Consider the following 20,421-nt stretch of genomic DNA (forward strand, 5'->3'; position numbering starts at 1 on the left):
ACACTGGATGCCTTCAAAATGAGACTGCACACATGTACTCTCTAAAACTGTCAGCCCACCCCTCCCCCAATCCCTTCCAATCACTCCCCTAAGATAACCCCCCCACCCCCACCCCCCCACCCCCATCCCATAATTCTCCTATCCATCCATCAGACATTCCAGCACCTAGGCGTAATCTTCCCACCTTGTGGTGGGCCTGCATCTGTACTGGGCAGAAATGAGTGTGATGGGCCTGCTTGTGTATCAGGCAGAATTGAGTGTGATGGGACTAATCAGGCAGAATTGAGTGTGATGGGCCTCATTCAGTACTAGACAGAATTGAGTGTGGTAGGCCTGCTTCTGTTTAGACAGAATTGAGCGTGATGCACCTGATTAGGCAGTATTGAGTATGATGGGCCCGATTCAATATTAAGCAGAATTGAGTGTGGTGGGCCTGCTTCTGTATTAAGCAGAATTGAGTGTGATGGGCCTGCTTCTGTATCAAGCAGAACTGAGTGTGGTAGGCCTGATTCAGTATTACTATCAGGCAGAATTGAGTGTGGTGGGCCTGATTCAGTATCTATTAGGCAGAATTGAGTGTTACCTTAATCCCTTGTGGGATGGAGATGTGTGTTTGGGAGTTCTGGGATGGGGGTGTGGGTGTGGGTGTGAGTATGTGTGGAGGGGATGGAGGGATGCGGGGGGGCAAAGCATTGCACCTGCTAACAAACCCCACCACCTCCCATGCCTACCCTGTCACTCGTATTGTTTACTGCATGTTATTATTGTTGTAATTATGATTATTGTTATCATTTTTACCACTATTGTTGTTATTACTGTTGTTTGCACCAGACCAACTGTTGGCTACCTCATCCCAACACCCCCGAGTGCAGCACTCTCTTTGACCATAGAGCTGGCTACCTATCTAGACGAATATTGAGACTGCCAGATATCAGAAACAAAATATGAAACTGTGTAATATCCTGTACAGTCTGAATAATTCTCACAAGTCGCCAATTCCATCTTTGGGTCTTTTTCAGCCACCTTAAATGAAGGTGTAAATGTGGGGGGAAAACAAAGTAATATATGTGTGTTACCTTCTGTTTTGGAAAAGATAAGATTCAAAAGAAAGGCTTTCAGATGGCATAAGAAGTTCAGGATGACTGAAAATTATAATGCTTATGCACATGCTTGAAATCAGGTTATGAGGGCATTACCAAAGACTACTAAGGAAAAAAAGATGTCTTTTGCAAAAAATATTAAAAGTGACGCAAAGAGATTTTTTAATTATGTTGTATCACAAACTAAACCTAAGGAGGTTATTCTGAACTTAAGCACACCCGGTGGAACTTTGACTAACACTGACAAAGAAAAGGCTGGGGTCTTAAATTTTTTCTCTAGTGTTTTCACAGTGGAAGATGTCACCAATATTCCTTCTTTTGAACCAAAATGCAAGGCTTCAACACATAATGTTGAGGTTTCAGAAAACATGATTGTGACAAACTTTTACATTTAAAGGTGAATAAAGCCATTGGTCCTGATGGAATACACTCTTATTTGCTAAAAGAATTGCATAGTAGTTTAGCTATTCCCTTAAAGATTCTGTTCGTTTAAAACTGTATCACATGGTAAGATCCCACAGGCATGGAAAGTAGCAGAAGTAAAACCAATATCTAAGAAAGGTAACAAACAAGAACCTGGAAACTATCTGTTTGTAAAGCTTTTGAAAGTTTCATACGTGACACTTTGAATAAACATTTGATTAGTAACAACTTATTGTCTGATTATCAATTTGGCTTTACCAGTGGTAGATTCTGTGTGACTCAGTTGCTGAATACTTTACATGACTGGATGCAATCACTTGAAGTTGGAAACAATAAGCCAATGGATGCAATTTATCTGGACTTACAGAAAGCGTTCGATAAAGTTCCACATAAAAGATTAATTGTTAAATTGCAAGGGTACGGCATTTGTGGTAAATTGTTGGAATGGATAAAAGACTTCTTATATGAGAGTACACAGTATGTGTCAGTTGGGACTGAGTCATCGTGTCCTGTTAAGGTGAGTAGTGGTGTTCCTCATGGCAGTGCCTTGGGGCCCACACTCTTTGTATATTATATAAATGACATGCCTGTTATACTAGACTGTTTCGTGAAAATCTTTGCAGATGATACAAAGATCTATGAGGAAGTAGATTCTGATGTTGGTACATTGAAGTTACAAGTTAGTATTGATAAGTTAATACACTGGACTGATAGATGGCAAATTTAATTTAATAGCAATAAAGTTTTACATGAAGGTGGAATAATCTACATTATAAGCATTTTTGGTTGGTACTAATTTGCAGGAGACTTCATCGGAGAAAGACCTTGGAGTCATTGTTTACTCTGATCTCTCTTTTGATGTTCATGTAATGAAACCATTAAAAAAGCCAGTAGACTGACTGGAATGTTAGTTGGGAATTTACAGTGTCAAAGTAAGAACATTATTATGGTGCCATTATTTAAGTCATTAGTCAAGCCAGTCTTGGAATATGGGAATGTTGTTTGGAATACGGGCTTAGCGAAATGTATAGACAGTACTGAAAATGTTCAATGAAGATTTACTAAAAGAATCATTGGCTTTGCTGATATGGACTATGAAAATAGGTTGCAATCACTTCATTTACCTAGTTTACAGTATCAAAGACTGCGTGGTGATTTAATAGAGATGTATAAAATGACTCATGGATTATATGACAATTGACAGCAGAACTATAAATTCTTTGTGTACATTGAATGAGAACACTGCTACAAGAGGCAATTCCTACAAACATCAACTGTTAGAAGTTTCAGTAAAAACTTCCAGATTTGCACATTTCTTTACAGAGTAACAAATGTTTGTTACAAACAAAAGTATTCACTGTTCCTGCAGAAATAACATAATTTGTCACAAGATGTTATTTCTGCAGGAAAAGTGAATACTTTAAAAAGTTATCTTGACATTCATTTACAGAATTTTAAATACAAAACTCATCTAGATATTTCTTGATTTTTCAAGCATTGTGCACTCAATGTTGAAAAATGCATCTGTCATATGTTGGGACTCTCTTTTTCATCCCCACTTCACGCGGGCAAAAGGCCTTGTCAGGCCTGCACGCCTTGATATCGATATGATATGATATGATATACACATATAAAATACACTTGTAGGCAGGCTGCCACAAATGTGGCACCAGATTTAATGTATCTTAGGGATGATAAATCTGTTGTGATGAGAACATTTTAAATAAAGTCCTCAATATTCCAAATAAAATTGTCATTCTAAACCAATTTTCTTAATAAACTTAATATTTACCTCTCTTCACGTGGGCGAGTTTTGGCACGCTGACGCACAGTTAGGATATGATGTGATTGTGTTGTTTTCAGTTCTTATATTTGGCTGTAATGTATGGGTATCACTATACAAATCGTACCTCAGTAACTGCCCGCCGAGTTATGCTGCCGCCCCCGTTCTCATATTCGCTGTACTTCAAATATCCGAATCGTGGCGTGTTGCCTCGTCTGTAGGCGGCAAGCTCTTCTTCAAGAGCTCGTATCCGCCGGGCACTTGCTGATTCGTTCAGCAACGGCAGCGAATCTGTCTCCAAAGGACGGATATAACTCATCGTTTCTTCTTATAAAAACACTTCCACTTTCACAGACTATGCTCTCAAAGTTTCCCTGTGAAAAACTTGGTATTTAACACCGTCTCTAATGATAACAGTGTGCAGTTTCCTCCCGATCTTGGGGGAGCAACATAGCAACTGTGTCAACACATCTTGAGTGTTCAGAGGATCCACTGCCCTTGTTGGCCAGTACAACACGCCGTTCTCCACATTCTTTAACATAAACGGGCACAACTTTTACAAACGTAGTGTGGAGGAAGTGACGACAGAACAAATCAGTCTGCGGGAGTTTGCGAGAACTGGGTGACCGATTGGATGTCAGCGAAAGTGTGCTTGAGGCCACTTTGATTTCTTTCGACGTGCCACATTATATTTTGTGCCAAAATGTATTACAAATATAACAGCTTCATCGGTCGGGTAACACCTTCAACACAGTCAGCAGCGTTTACTCCTCAGGTTTGAAATCGCTGGATACTTTTTATTCAACTTTTCAAGGTTACTCGGTTCTGCAACTGATCGATCACGTTGACAAAACTGAGTCTGACTTGGTCTTACTTTCGAGTTTGGCAACAGAACGTTGCATTTGTTAGCCCGTTAAATACTAGAGGATATTGTTAAATGTGTTTGTGTGTGTGTGTGTGTGATCATAAATGATATTTTGTACATTTGTCCTGGTGTGGATTAACAATGGGGCCATGTGAACAAATGATAAACAAATAGTAAAGACTAAAAAGAGTGGTAACTCTCCATTCACAAGGTACACAACTTCAAGTCAATGCTGCTTATGCTACCGATGCAACTGGCACACCCGTAAATAAAAGGTACATTGGATTTAGAACAAACCCCGACACTTCCAGTTCCTCAAAAAAGGAAGCGCAGGGCCACCGACCACATCCTTTAACACCCACCACCCAACACTATTGTATGTTTTGTTCTGGTGTGTTATATAAAATTGCTCTTTTTTTTTCTTCTTTTTTTTTTTCGTGTGCAGAGCTATATTATTAAACACTAAATTTTATTTGTTTTGTTTCATGAGACGAGAGGTGCTTAGCCCATTATATAGGGAGTTTGTGCCATACACGTACTGTTATTAATATTATTATTGTTGTTGTTTAATTATCATAGTCTTTGCGATCGTATTTTTCATCTTGTCTTATTTTTTGTCTTTTTTTTTTTTTTTTTTTTTTTTGAAGGGACTGAGCCCATTAACACAGCAACCACCTGCGATCGTCTTTGACTCCAAGAATACAAAGATTGCCCATGAACCTGAGGTAGAACCTCATATTGGTGTCGAAAAGGTTCAAGACTCGGGAAAACAGGGCGTTGTTCCTTCCAACCGTCGCTACAAGAAGTTAATGGAAATGCAAAATTTTTTTTTGGTGAGAACCTTTTCTTATATGAGAGAACACAATATGGCTGTATATTTTTATGTGATTTAGACAAACAAAGTGATATACTGGTTCTATTAATGTGTTGCAGTATTCAAGTTAGGTATAGTATTTGTCTTGGTTAATGATTGTCATTAGTGTGACAGCAGACCTGTTTGATTTCATTCTTGTCGCTTAGACTTAAATTGTTATGATGATATGTAAAGCGAATTTGTTGTTATTGCAGATTTATTGTCCATATATCATGTGTTTTTGTCTCAGTGTGTGATTGGTTTTATCAGGTAAGGTCATAACTTTGGACTTTTTCCAGTGACTTTGTCCACTTTCTTTCCTGATGTTTGTAGTTTGAGATGTTGACCTTGCAACTGACAGTTATTGGACGGTTGTGTATTTTTTCTATTCTTTTTCTTTTTATGGGGGGCAGAGGCAGTGGTGTGTGTGTGTGTATGGAGGGGGGTGGGGTGTGAAGATTGCCCTTTCTTTTTTTATATATATATATATAACATTGTTTGTGTGTATGTCTGAATTGAATAACTAGCTAGTTCTATGTTATACAGTTGGTGACTAATTTTGTACGCATTACATAAGTCGCTCAGCCTGCACATGTAGCAAAATCCATTGTTATTCATTTAGGCTTCAGACTGATAGTGCATAGCTGTGTAGACTACTGCAATGCATTTACAAAATGCCAGAAGGTAGAACCCAGAAGAACAGACATCACATTCACTCAAGGCCTGGGTTGTCATGCAAAGGTCAGGTACCTGCTGCTTTCTTGTTGTTTTTTTGTGTGTGCTTGTTGGTTTTTTGTTTTGTTTTGGTTTTTGTTTTTTGTTGTTGTTTTTTAAGCAGATGTGGTGTAGCATATATATATATTGGATCTGTCAGCGAGGTGGAGAGGGGGGACAAGTGGCATGGGCAACATCCTGTCTTCCATAGTACATTGCCTAGGCTTTTATCCGTCCGTCCATCCACAAACACCTTGCACCTACAACCTGGAGAGGACACTCCAGCTTCGCTACTAGCACTAGCGTCGGAACAACACATGAAGCAACAGTTACCAGTTATAAGTCAGCACTCAATTGGTGTAGAGCCGACGCCACGGGTTGCTTTTGACGGTGGGAGGGACCCTTGCGTCCCACTGGACAGCTACCGCCCGCCCAAGCTGGGCAGCCCCCAGCCAATTAGGTGCTGTCCCGCCATGACCTGCCTTTTTCTATGGGTGTATGAAGATTAGGAGAATATCCGACTAGCAGGCAAAAAGAAAACTTCAAAGAAACGGATCAGCAATGAAACTGGCCTGTTGGAATGTCCGGACAATGATGCCTGGGCTCTCCCAAGATCTGCAAGACAACAGTGATGCCAGAAAGACAGCTGTCATAAACAGCGAGCTGAAGAGGCTAAATGTGGACATTGCCACTCTGCAGGAAACACAGCTGGCTGACTCAGGAACACTAAAGGAGAGGGACTACACCTTTTTCTGGCAAGGAAAGAGCTCTGATGCCCCAAGAGAGTACGGTGTAGGCTTTGCAGTCAGGAACAGCCTGCTGAACATGATCGAACCAGGCAGCGGCAGTTCAGAACGACTATTGACTCTCCGCCTCAACACCTCCAAAGGCTATGTCACTCTCGTCAGCGTATATGCTCCAACTCTGTACGCCTCTCCAGACACCAAGGATGAGTTCTGTGAAAATCTCGCATCAACCATAAGGAACATCCCCAGGACAGAACAACTTGTTCTCCTGTGCGACTTCAGTGCCAGAGTGGGTGCAGATAACAATTCGTGGCCCTCCTGTCTTGGTTCCTTTGGAGTGGGGAAAATGAATGAGAACGGACAGCGACTACTTGAGTTTTGTACCTGCCATGAACTGTGCATCGCCAACTCCTTCTTCAAGACGAAGTCCCAACACCAAGTCTCCTGGAGGCATCTGCGCTCAAAACATTAGCACCAACTGGATCTGATCCTAGTAAGACGAGCTGCCATCAAAAACCTTCTCCACACTCGCTCTTACCACAGCGCAGACTGCGACATGGACCACTCTCTGGTATGCTGCAAGATCAGACTGCAACCAAAGAAGTTCCACTGCTCAAAGAAACAAGGGAACCCTCACATTGACGTCAGCAAGATGTCTCAGCCAGACCTTGTAGAACAGTTTGCAGAGGCCTTTGAGAGAGAATTTGATGCATTGCAGCCCAGAGACTCTGCCACAGAAAGATGGGAAACGCTAAGAGACACCATGCACCGCATTGCTATGGCCACCTTTGGGAAGAAAAACGTGAAGTCCCACGACTGGTTTGAGGCCAGATCATCAGAGATGACTCCCAGTATTGAGGCCAAGCACGCTGCACTCACCGAGTACAAACGGTCACCCAGCGAGAAGAACCTGCAAATCCTCAGGGCTGCCAGGAGTAAGGTTCAGCTTAACGCCAGGCGATGTGCAAATAAGTACTGGATGGAGCTCAGCAAAGAGATACAGAATGCTGCTGTAAGAGGCAACACCCGAGGGATGTATGATGGCATCAAGAAGGCACTGGGACCAACACAGAGCAAGACTGCCCCCATCAAATCATCCACCGGGGAAGTAATCAACGATCCTAGCCAGCAGATGGAGAGATGGGTGGAACACTACTCCGACCTCTATTCCACAGAAAACATGGTGTCCAACTCAGCCCTTGATGCCATCAAGTGCATGCCGGTCATGGAAGAACTTGACAAAGAGCCAACTGAGGACGAACTCAGCAAGGCCATTAACAGCCTGACATCAGGCAAGGCACCTGGCAGCGACGGAATTCCCCCAGACCTCATTAAACACTGCAAGACTGCTCTTCTGCATCCTCTGCACACAGTCCTCTGTCAGTGCTGGAATGAGGGAGCTGTACCGCAGGACTTGAGGGACGCCAAGATCATCACCCTGTACAAAAACAAGGGTGAAAGGAGCGACTGCAACAACTACAGAGGCATCTCGCTTCTCAGCATTGTAGGCAAAGTCTACGCTCGGGTCCTCCTAATTCGCCTGCAGAAACTGGCCGAATGCGTTTACCCGGAATCACAGTGCGGTTTCCGAGCAGAGAGATCCACAGTAGACATGATCTTCTCCCTTTGCCAAATCCAGAAGTGCAGAGAGCAGAGGATGCCCCTGTATGTCACATTCATTGACCTCACCAAGGCCTTTGACCTAGTCAGCAGAGACAGCCTTTTCAGGGCTCTCCGAAAGATCAGCTGCCCTCCCACTGTCCTTCCACTCCAACATGAAAGGGACGGTGCAGTTGGTAACTTCTCCAAGCCCTTCGACGTACGCAGCGATGTCAAACAAGGCTGTGTCCTCGCCCCCACCCTATTTAGAATCTTCTTTGCTCTTCTCCTGAAGCATGCGTTCAGTACAGCGCAAGAAGGGATCTACCTGCAGACCAGATCAGATGGCAGGCTCTTCAATCTCACCCGCCTCAGAGCAAGGACAAAAGTCTGTGAAGCCCTCATCAAAGACATGCTCTTTGCCGACGATGCCACAGTTATGACCCACACCCAGTGGGACTTGCAGTTACTAATGGACCGCTTCTCTGCAAAGATTTCGGTCTGACCATTAGTCTCAAGAAGACAAACGTCCTAGGCCAAGACACGCCATCTCCACCAGCCATCACCATTGATGACTACGAGCTTGAAGCCATCCATCAATTCACTTACCTTGGGTCCACCATTACCGACAACCTCTCCCTTGACACCGAGATTGACAAGAGGATTGGGAAGGCAGCCAGAACGCTAGTCCGCCTCACACAAAGAGTGTGGACAAATCCCAAGCTGACCATGAAGACAAAGATGGCTGTTTACGCCTGCGTCCTCAGCACCTTGCTGTATGACAGTGAGGCGTGGACCACACTTGCTCGTCAGGAGAAAAGGCTCAATACCTTCCACCTGAGAAGCCTACGGTGCATACTCGGCATCTCCTGGCAAGACAAGGTGACAAACACCGAAGTCCTGACTCGCGCTGGTCTCCCAACCATGTATACCATGCTGAGACAGCATCGGCTGCGCTGGCTGGGCCACATTCGCCGCATGGAAGATGGTCGCATACCAAAAAACATCCTTTATGGAGAGCTTGCCACAGGGCAGAGAAGCAACGGCCGCCCGCAGCTGAGATACAAAGATGTTTGCAAACATGACATGAAGGCGCTTGAGATCAACACTGAGTCCTGGGAGGACCTTGCAGATGACCGCAACAGATGGAGAAGCACTCTCAAGAATCAGCTACGGATGGGTAAGGACAAACTGTCAGCTGCTGCAGCAGAAAAGTGAGCTCGCAGAAAAAGAACGCAGAAAAAGAATGGCAGCCAACAGACCAGCATCAGCTTACACATGTGACCGCTGCGACAGAGACTGTCTCTCTCGCATCGGTCTCTACAGTCACAGGCGACGCTGCTTGGTCCAAGCAGACAGCCCATTTAGACATTAGGTTGGATATACTCTATCCATGGTCAGCCATGACCAAAGGAGGCCTACTACTATATATATATATATATATCATATATATATAATTATATGGCACTGTCTACATGCTCTGACACCATCTTCAAATACAGTTAGTATGTTAGAATAAACGTAATTTTAGGAAGAAAATTTCCTTTTTAGTTGACCTGATGAGTGATGCATCACATACAAGACAACTGATAGCTCTGTGTAATTTGTAGAATCATAACATTTTATTATCTAAATAGATACAAACAGTCAGACAGCGTGACAGGTACGTATGAACAGAACAGGCACAATTTTTTGACTCACTTGTGTAAACAAAGTGAGTCTATGTTTTAACCCAGTGATCGGTTGTCTGTGTGTGTGTGTGTGTGTGGCTGTGTTAAACTTTAACATTGACATTTTCTCTGCAAATACTTTGTCAGTTGACACCAAATTAGGCATAAAAATAGGAAAAATTCAGTTCTTTCCAGTCATCTTGTTTAAAACAATATTGCGCCTCTGGGATGGGCATAAAAAAATGAAGCCTAATTATATGCAAACTGCATCTACTGTTATATTTATATTTTTTGTATTCTCTAAACTTGGCACTTTGATCTGATATTCTGACCCAACAACAAGAGCAGTCATTATTATCATTTTTTGTTCAAACAGGAACTTCTTTTGCTAAGCATTGAAGTTTTATTTATTTTGCAAACGTTTTGGTGCAGCTGGTAAAAGAGGGAAATTACTCTGTAATTAATGCTAGGGGACTTAATTTGCTTTAAACTGATCTTTCTCATATTAAACATTACATTTTGAAATTAGAGTCAATACATAAAAAGCTTGGATTTTTTTTTTTTAAAGTGTATCACAAGTGAGTCTTGAAGGCCTTACCTCTCTTGTATTTTTTTACAATGGTGGTGGTGTGTGTCATGCAGAAAGACGACGGCAAGCTGGTGTGGCAGAAACTGGGTGGTCGTGACCGCTTGGGGTATTACTCAACTATTGGCCTGGTGATGGTGGGCACAGTCCTGAGTGTGGGTGTGCTCTTTCGCATGTCCTTCCCCAGGAAGAGCGAGGAGTGACCACGTTAGCTGCTGCTTGTACTCTCATGCCACAATCACCTGCATCCGTACTTTGATTTTCTGCCTGTAAGTGAATATTATACTATCTGTAGTTGCATCAGTACTTTTTTGTGATTAATTATTATGTGAATGTGGTTATGTGCATAGTCTGTAAGTATTTCTGTTAAGTGATTATTAAAATTATGATATAGTGTTCTGCATGTTCTTCAATTTTTTTTCTGTTAAAAAAATATAACTTGACATGTGTGGTGTAAGTGTCATTCTGTGTGGGTTGTGTGTCTTTCAGTGTTAGAGAAAGTAAAAGAGAGAGGAAGAGAATGTGTGTATGTGAATAATTCGCATATGATACTGAAGCAGAGGTAGACAGTTCCAATGCTTCTCATGTACTGTTGTATGCTGTTACGCACTTTAGTTTCTGTATTGTTTCATGTGAAACACTTGACTTAGAGTTCATAATACGGGGAATTTGCGCCATTCGAGCACTATATTATTATTATTATTATCCTCTTTGAGAAAGAGGTGGATCAAATGTAGAGTAGTACGTGTGTGCGTGCGTGTTGTGTGAAGAGCTCTCATGTTTCGGCTGTTTTAGACTGTAGAAGTAAGGACAGCTCTTATTCATACATGTATCCTGTGTGAGAAATAGAGAGGTGGCTCACTGTTAGAGATGTACCTATAAAATCTCTATATAAAGTTGTGCTGGAAGTCTGTTGAAATGAAGATGCATCAATTAATGATGTGGTTTAAAAGGAACAAATGCTTGTTTAAAACAACACACTTAGATACAAAGAGTGAAAGACTTAAAACATATATAATACTGATTACAAGAGGTGGGTAACTCCACTGAATTTATTGTATGTATACTTAGAGTTTACACACACAACTTTGACTGGTGACATGTACTTCTTCAGACAGTTGATTATTTGATTTTATAATGATACTCTTTGCGAAATTGAGATTGATAAATAGTTGTTTATAGAGATCTCAGACTTCCTGTTTTTCTTTGATTCCAGAGTAATACGCAAGGGACAGGTCAGATCAAACAAGAGAATCATGCATTGAGGACAACCTTGGAATTTTCTACAGGATTTATACAGTATATACTTGGAAATATATCAGAGGGAACTTTTTTGAAATTTTTATTAATGCATTGGTATACTTGCAATGGTGTACTCTGTGTGGTACAATATTTTTGTTTTTCTTTAATTTTACAACTCACATATTATCAAAGTTTAATTCTACACTGATAGATATTATGTGCTGCTATATCTTTTGGGGACAGCAATATTATGGTTCAGAAATCAGTTGATACGGATATTGTACTGTGTTTTCTTCTGCACTGGTGATTGCAAGCATAAGAAACTAGAGAATGGATTTGAACTGTGTATAATTGGATGAAACCAATTATATGAGTGTCATATTAACAGTTTTTTTTTCTCAAGCATTAGCAATGATGTGCCATATTGAGCAGGTTTTTTTTCTCAAGCATTAGCAATGGAATGTGGGGAGCTTTTATTTTTTCCCTAGATGTGATCATTCAGATTTACTGATGACTATTAATAAAGTAATGAGATACATATTGTTCATAAAGGGTTGTTGTTTTTCTGTTTGGGGCAGTGACTTGAAGTATTCTGACTGAATTCTTGACAATATGTTCACAAATCTACCAAGAATTCAGTCTTGAATGAATGACTCTCTCTGTATCTCTGTCTCTGTCTCTGTCTCTCTCTCTCATTACTGTTTCACAATTATGCGTCAAGAACAAACACACAGATATTGTTTCTCTATCTTTATCCCCTGACCCTTACATATGTATATCCTCTCCTGCTGAAAAACTTAGGAAAAGAAAAAGAGGGGGAGGTCCAAGCAGAGTAGAAAAATGAGGTGGTATGGCTTCATTATTTGGTATTTTTAATTCTACACAGAAATGTGACGCTAAAAGCATTGGGGAGGGTTGGGGATTCAAAATCAGTCCGTGTCAAATTGATAGTTTTGTTTCTGTTCCAGGTGACAAAGCTCAAAAGAAGTCAGATGATCAAACAGAATAAGGACATTAGCTAGAACAGACTAGGTTTTACTTTCTCAAACTAAGTGGTGGCCATGTTTATTAACTTTCAGTTTGCATATTCTAGAAAGGACCTGCAAGCGGTCATACTCTGGAAGCTGCCACTGTCTTGCATGTCATCTACATAATTGAAAAAGATTCGACAGTGTTAAGTTCCTACAATGAAATAATTTGTAAAAAAAAAAAGTCAGTCAAACTCAACTGAGAGATTGTTATTGATGATTTATACATCCTTTGACTCCCCTTGGCCCTTCATGTTTTTTGCACTATTTGCATGATAAAAACAAAATGGTGAAACAACAGTTGTCCATAGATGAATTCTGTAGTAAGACTTCTTCAAATTAATCAAAAGCAGTATCATTTTGAGGTGTCCATCTAACAAAGCAGAAACAATGCCTTGTGAAGGAAGGACAGGAGAGGAAAATGAAACAGGCACATTTACAATACTGCAGCAACATGCACTGACAGCATCATGAACCAGCAGGTATGGTAAGTAAGTACGCACCAAAAACCAAGTTAACCATTACAATGATTCACAAGATCTTGCCAAAACATACTGATTGAACCAGTCTGCACATGCAGACACACACACACACACATGGTATTCCTCACGGGACTGATTGCGGAATACTGGTCAACAGCTGATCTCGCATTCAAAAAGACGCGGACAAAGTTGGCATTCGACTTCACAGTATTTCAGGTCATGACTTTAATGGTAATGATGGTTGCCACCACAATACTTTCTCCCAAATGGGAAGTGTGACATGTTGCCAAAGTATTACTATCAGCCAAGCATGCTGTCTCAGTGTCAACAGCAACAGTTCATCATACCAGATCTCAGACAAGATAATGCAGGCAAGTTTGTGGATGGGGGGTGGCATTGGAGTGAGAGAGGAGAATGGACAGGAGGAGATTAAAGCTTGTCATGAATTGCATTTGTATTGGACTTTTTCATGTGTTGACACATGAAACACAAAATGGTCTGCACAGCAAGATTTATTACTGGTGAAATTCAAGAAGTATAAAGTTATGTAAAGACATTCTAGTTTTTGATGTTGATGGGATGACTTTGTATATTTGGGGATGTGATTGAAATTGATATCTTGAGATTTTATGAGTGCTGTTCTTATGTGGGTATGTTGGGTGTGACTTTGGGGGCAGTCTTGAAAACAGGCAAATTATGGTGGGAGAAGAATAAGGATCTATACTGGTGAATATTTGGGTTGGTTTCTAATGGAGGTGTTGCATGAGTCGATGTGGATCGAGATTAATGTTAAGGTGGAAGAAGTTGACTGGTAACACAGACTGCTGCACACATGACTGACAATTTGGGGTAAGATGAAGTCATACCTGTGTTAATGAGGGTTTGAGGTTTTCTAGACGTACATTGATCTACATTGGTGTGTGGGGATGCTCAGTAACGTGTTCGTGTAGAATATAGGTGGGTATATGACAGACACTGAGTGTGTGAGAGAGGGAGAGATAGGCAAGGGGATCTGAAAAAGGGGGAAGTTTATGGGGAAGGAGAAGGAAGCAACAGTTTGAAGGATCGTCTGAAAATCAGTAAGGGGTAGACAGTAAAGTCTAAATGTTCCCCAAATTTATAGTCGGATAAAATGTCATGATATACCTCTTTTGGTTGGAAGCGTGTCAGTGCATCACAAACCTCGCAATGGTAATCACTTGTACTCAAATTTTAAAGGCTTGAAATACAATATCAGTGTGAAAAGATCTTGAATGCAAACATATGAACTCACGGAGAAAGAAACGAGCAGTGACTTTCATTCGTTTACTCATCTTTAATCGATAACGACCGATACCTGCTCACTCTGAAACGTACCCGCCTCCGGAAAAGTTTCCCGGAGGAAGCATCAACTTTCGATTTTCTAACGGAAAAGTTGTGTTGTCTCCCTTTGAACCTTCTGCGACATTGCAACTAAGTGCTGAGTTGAGCCAAAATATCTCGAAAATAAGGTTTGTGAGGAACAAAACCACAGCTTATTGGACGAAGAGTATAGTGATAGAAACCGCAAAACGCAAGTACTCTTTTGCAATGTTAGAACTGATACTTTGACGAAAGTTTTGCATGCTTGCAAGAAACAGCGTCGTGCAGCCTTTTCCGTCATCTGTTGTTCATTGGTTTCCGTTGCGCTGGCCTTGAAATATAGCAGACGAATCCTGTCAGCTGAAGGGCAAACTGGCCCCATAGAAAATGTATTTGTTTTGCAGTAATGATTGCAGAACGAACCAACTAGCTTAGGCCTCGTTGTTGACCAAGGTTATTGGAATGTTTTGCAAGTAATGTTAAAAAGTTTCAAGGAGGCGTCAAAGTGTGTGGACTGATCTAAATCACATCCGCTTTATAAATGAAAAAAAATAATAATAAAAAAATGAATAATGCAAATCCAACTTTTGCGCCCAGGGAATGAGTCAAAGACAAAAAGAGAATCAACAGGATTTTTTCTTTCTCTTTCAGAATCTTTTTTTTTTTTTTTTTTTTTTTTAATGTTTACAAATTAATCAGGCTTTATAATTTTGAATAAGGTTTTATACCTTTGGATAATGTCAACAACGTCAATTTTTGGTGGTTTTCTGAGAAAATCTACATTGATTGTAAACCTTTAATGGTATATCATTGCATGTCATCATATTTGTGTTTCATTTCAGTACCATTTTTGATGGCAGTACCCTTGTGTTATTTTTACCTTCAACCCTCCCCTTATCAGATCTTCCTCACTCCCCCAACTACCAAGACCCTGTGCACTGCAACATTGTTCTGTGACTGTCCCAGCACAAGCAGTCCATTCAGAACTATTGATTTTAGATCAATAAAGGCAACCCACCTGAGCAGATCCAGCACTGTTATTGATAATGCCTCACTTCAGCAGTCACTGTACTGAATCAATGTACAAAGTGCTCAAACTCCGACAGTTGACAATAATTGCTTGGTTTCAACCCAGACAGTTTGATGCTTTCTTTGTAGTGGAGAATACCACCAGTGCCTGCCTCTAGTGACAGTCACTGTGAACCTGGTGACACCAAAGGACACAACTTAAAATAGACTTGGAAATAGAGGGGGCATGGGGGTTTGAAACTGAGATCTGTGTGAAAGCAGCACATGAAAGGCAGGGTTAATATTCTGCTTTTTTTTTCTCCTTTTTTTCCATAATGGATAAGGATACTAATGAAGCTTTTGAGATCATTTAGGTTTGAAATTACATGATAGGGCAGTTTGTATTCTAATTTCTATGCTTCATTTCATAATATATCCTAGCATCAACAAGGCCTGAGAGATGCTGACACCTACAGTGTTGGTCAGGAAACTCCTGAAATACTTTCAAAGTGAATGATACTGGACTGTGTGATCTTGTTCCTTTTTTAGCTTACAGCACACGCACCTATAAGTTGACCATGGCCATTGGCTGAAAAAGACAACAGTGGTGTACCATATTACCCCAAAGCATCAGTCCATGACACTACTGACTAGCAATTGCAACACAATAGTTGTTACACATTTCCTGTCAACGCTGATTGCTGCTTACTCAGACATCAGTTAGCATTTCTGTTCATGACAGTAAAATATTTGCTTTTTAGATGGCAAGCCGAATGTTTGTGCGCGGCGTCACTGTACTGCGGAAAGGTGATCCCGCAGGCATTTACCCCAAAAATCCTCGCTACAAGAGGATCCAGGAGATGCAGAATCAGTTTTGTGTGAGTTCCTCCCTCATCCTGGTCTGTGTGAATATGTAGTGTGTGTATGTGTGTGTGTGCGTATGTTTTATTTGGAGTTATTTTTCTGTAGGTGACGTGGTTGGGAATAAAGATGCAAAACTATATTTAAAAAAAAAAAGATCTGACAAAACTGACATTCAGCATAGCTTTTGTTATGCTTGTGTACTAACCTTGGTTAAAAAAAATGTTTTAAGTAGTTTAAAAGTGTTGGCTTTCATTCAGTACTGAGGATATATTCAGTACACATCAATTCATAGTAAAGGAAAGAAAAAAAGGGACTGTTTCCAGAGTGGCAAATGCACACACACACAAAAAAATCATAATAATAAAAATTAATCCGCAAAATGTGTTACAGTAAATCACACAGAGAATAACAAATGCAGATACACACACTCGGACACAGTGAAGTAAAGGACAGGAAAGATAATTTTTATTTTGTCAACTTTGAAAACTATAAAAATGTATAAATATAATTCAGTGTTGACTACCAACCCTTTATATATATATATATATATATATAAACACGAAGATCAGAATTTTGTTAAATTGGAAAACAACACTACCGAATGTAAAATCTAACCTAAAACCAATATTCCAGCAAAATATTTTTTGAGAGACCAGTGCCAATCAACTGCATTAGTACAAAGTGATGTCCTCTGATGTGAGACATTATATATATCTCGGTTTTTAAGTTACCGTTACATTGCCATAATGACTGACTGTATAAAGCCTCTCCTTCTACTCCGCCCTCTCCCACCCCACCAGTTGCCTGTGAATGTGTTTACCTCTGAGACTGGGTTCACACAGATTCAGCAATGACAGCTCCTTTAAATATTGCTATGGGTTGTTTAACAACTGCTGAATTTATGCTGCACATACATTGTTTCACTTTCAAGTGGAAAGTGAGAGATAAGACTGTCTGCCAAGTTCCAGTATGAATTAGTTCATTGTTCTTTCAGATTTAATGATGTTGCATTTCTCCACTTTAGGGCATAGTGGCCTGTGGGATAACCTTCCAAAGGGACTGGGGAGGATGACAGCATATAGATTTTGAGGTGGACATAGAGAAACCAGTTTTTATTTATTTTGAAAATGTGAATACAACTGGTTGAATTAAACAGACATACATGGAGTCAGGTTGAAAATGCCTCTGTCTTGGGTTCCAGTCCAGAACCTCTTTGCTTCTTACGTATTTCCAAAAATGGTTTTGCTGCTTCAGTGCTTCTAACAGTGCACTTTGAAAATGTAGTGCAATGACATGTCTGATTTCAGCGTGATGATGGGCTGCTGGTGTGGCAGAAGCTGGGAAGAGACAAAGGTTTTTACTACGCCACCCTGGCTGTCATGGTCTCCGGCTTCATCCCCTCGCTGACAACCATCTGGAAAATGTCTTTCCCACCCACTGCCCCTAGTCCTCCACCTGCTGAGGAGGAGTAGTAAAGTCCAGTTTGACGGTTGGCTCAAAACCAGTGCCAATGTTTCCAGCTGGCTTTGAAGTTGTCTGTGCCATGAAATGCATTCTTCAAGTTTGCTTTTCTAAATAGTATAATATTCATATTTAACATTGTTATTCAAATGGATTGGATTTTTTCAGTGTGCCATAGTTTGCTTTGTCTTGTGTCAAAACTAAACCTTTCCACTGTCAACTTTGTTTTGTATTCAGCTGTGGACAGTGTTCTTACCCGGTGAACTGAAATTTGATGCCTTCTATTTAAGGCTGTACATTGGTCAATGGCTTTAAAGGAAATTACGCTGCAGTATGTGGCCATCAGCAAGAGATAACAAATTTAAGTACTGCAAACCAGTGCAATTAATGAATTCCTTTCTCAGAAAGTATAAATACTTCCATGTGGATAATATTTTGATTTATTTCTCTGAAAACATAAATACTAAAATGTGCAGAATATTTTAATTCATTTCTCTGAAAAAAGAAATATTTCTGTCTGTAAAATATTTAAATTCATTTCTCAGAAAATGTAAATGCATTCACATGCAGAATATTTGAATTAATTTCTTTGAAAATAGAAATACTTTTGTGTGCAGAATATTTCACAACATACTACATCAGCCCCTCCTGTTGTGTTTCTTTATTTTTTTTTTCCAGGCCAAACAAAAGCCAATGTCATGTCTTAATGTGTGAATGTCATGAGTGTTTTGTAACTTAATCATACATTGCTTTATTTGTAAATTGTCTGTGTGCCACTTTAGACTTGAAATTATAGCAATATTAGACATACACGTTCTTGACAATATGCACAAAAAGCAAAGATAATGCACCTCAGTTGAAGTGTTGTGGAAGTTGTGTTTGAATGCGCACTTATAAACTGGACCAACTTTTCTCCAATTATACCTGTGACGTACCACAGACATTAAAAAAGAAAAATACACATACACACTCTTCAAAAAGGACAAGATCATTTGTTTTCTATTATTGAAAGGACAGTTTTCAAAATAAATTCATCATCAGTGAAAATACAAACAGTCTGCTTTTTAGTCTTCTTCGGTATTATAAATTCTTTCCAGGTTTTTGTGTTTGTTTACGTTTACTGTTCTGGTTGGGTTGTGCCTTTGGTGTTTGTGAAGGGCTGAATCACTTGTGATTTGAATAAAGACTCAGACTTGACATACTGGCTGTTCTGTGACTACAAGCAGGTCTTTTGCGAATCGATCAGTGACTGTTAATTTTCTGGTTTCATTTCACAAATTAAAACAAGCCTCTCAAGAGGAAAAGCGAAAAAAGGATAGATCGCTCAGGAAAGGCATACTAGAGAAAAGCAGATGAGGGTGGAATGAGGAAAACTGGAGTCATGTGCTTTTCCCAAGGACACAATATCATGCTGAAACAGGGCTTTGAACAACGATCATTGGTGTACACTGGATCAGAAGTCTAACATCTGACCGATTCTGCCATGGTGCCTCTAGCTTATGACTAGATTATGTGTGTCTTACAACAGAAACATATTCTGACATCAAACCCTATTGTGACAGCAGACAGAAGTTTGGCTCACACACAATTGTTGAGGCCACTTGTTGTGTCAGAGATGAATGAAGTTTTTGCGTGTCTGAATTTACACCCACCACTTTACTTCCCAACAAAACTGGAGAACCTACACTCGTTGTGTACACAAATGAACTTGCATTTCAAATGCGCACACATGTTTACTCTCACAAACGTATACATATAAAATCACATACATGTATCTGTGTTATCCTTATAAAATTTATAAATAACACATGAAAAAAAAAAAAGAGAGGCAAGGCCTTCAAGACTCACTCCTGATATACACTTTTAAAAAATAAATAAAATTATTTGAAAATGTGTTCTGTATTTGATATTATAAAGCTTCAGGTAAAAAAAAAAAAAAGCATAATAGCAGATTCAAACCAAGCAATTCAAATTCTTGGGACAAGAGTAAGTAGATTTACAATGCTAAAGCATGTCTACCAATAGAATTCCAAAATTGATACTTAAACATGTTCTTTTAGCTTGGTAAATTGTTTATGATAATTGAGGTGATAACACTGTTTAAATCTTGTTATTTCGGGCATTTCATAAATTCTTTGAAGTCCATGGTTAACCTTCGCTGGCTGTCGCTTTTGACTACACACAGAAGCTCATGTGGGTCGTCCACGACCCATACTGCTGTCGCTTTTGACAATACACGGAAGCTCATGTGGGTCGTCCACGACGCATATCTTTTAGAGACAAAAACCTGTATATTCCTCCAAAGCTTGTGTGGGTCGTGCACGACCCATACTTTGTAAAGAGACAAAAACCTGTATATTCCTCCAAAGCTTATAACAAAATATAGAAAAGGAAAACATACCGTAGCAACTGATTACACACACATGCGCTCGCACACGCAGACTCACACAAACACATACGTACACTCAGAAGAAACACATGCTCACGCATTCACACACACGCACGTATACACACACACACGCACACACAACTGATCACACACACAAACGCATAACACCACATACATACAAACCCTACATCTGTACACAGAGATAGAGAGAGATGACTCACAGCATCCTATACATGCACAATCAAAGATGTTCAGTCACACAGGTAT

At 40.1% G+C, this 20,421-nt stretch overlaps 3 protein-coding genes across 4 annotated transcripts in view; 2 read left to right on the forward strand and 1 right to left on the reverse strand.

The window, feature by feature from the left end:
- LOC143281202 (coiled-coil domain-containing protein 170-like) overlaps positions 1 to 3,755 on the reverse strand; it is a 26,523-nt gene extending 22,768 nt beyond the window's left edge. The window contains exon 1 of the mRNA XM_076586268.1: positions 3,434 to 3,755. Coding sequence (XP_076442383.1) covers positions 3,434 to 3,625 — 192 coding nt within the window. The 5' untranslated portion in view covers positions 3,626 to 3,755. The remainder of the gene's footprint in view (positions 1 to 3,433) is intronic.
- Positions 3,756 to 3,908: 153 nt separating this feature from the next.
- Positions 3,909 to 12,132, forward strand: LOC143281700 (cytochrome c oxidase subunit 7A2-like, mitochondrial). The gene is made up of 4 exons (XM_076586953.1): positions 3,909 to 4,081; positions 4,819 to 5,004; positions 10,396 to 10,608; positions 11,556 to 12,132. Exons 1-3 carry the CDS (start codon positions 4,010 to 4,012, stop codon positions 10,540 to 10,542), a joined length of 405 nt encoding a protein of 134 aa, XP_076443068.1. The 5' UTR covers positions 3,909 to 4,009; the 3' UTR covers positions 10,543 to 10,608; positions 11,556 to 12,132.
- A 2,366-nt stretch (positions 12,133 to 14,498) lies between these two features.
- On the forward strand, positions 14,499 to 18,962 carry LOC143281204 (uncharacterized). 2 transcript variants are annotated; one of them, XM_076586272.1, is made up of 3 exons: positions 14,499 to 14,581; positions 16,202 to 16,318; positions 17,612 to 18,962. In XM_076586272.1, the coding sequence occupies exons 2-3, from the start codon at positions 16,202 to 16,204 to the stop codon at positions 17,774 to 17,776; spliced, it is 282 nt and encodes a 93-aa protein (XP_076442387.1). In that variant the 5' UTR covers positions 14,499 to 14,581; the 3' UTR covers positions 17,777 to 18,962. The 2 variants fall into 2 exon arrangements, with proteins under 2 accessions (XP_076442387.1, XP_076442388.1); XM_076586273.1 differs by lacking the exon at positions 14,499 to 14,581 and adding an exon at positions 14,764 to 14,885.
- Positions 18,963 to 20,421: the final 1,459 nt, after the last annotated feature.

This window comes from Babylonia areolata, chromosome 4 (genome assembly GCF_041734735.1).
Source record: "Babylonia areolata isolate BAREFJ2019XMU chromosome 4, ASM4173473v1, whole genome shotgun sequence".
Classification (NCBI taxonomy): domain Eukaryota; kingdom Metazoa; phylum Mollusca; class Gastropoda; order Neogastropoda; family Buccinidae; genus Babylonia; species Babylonia areolata.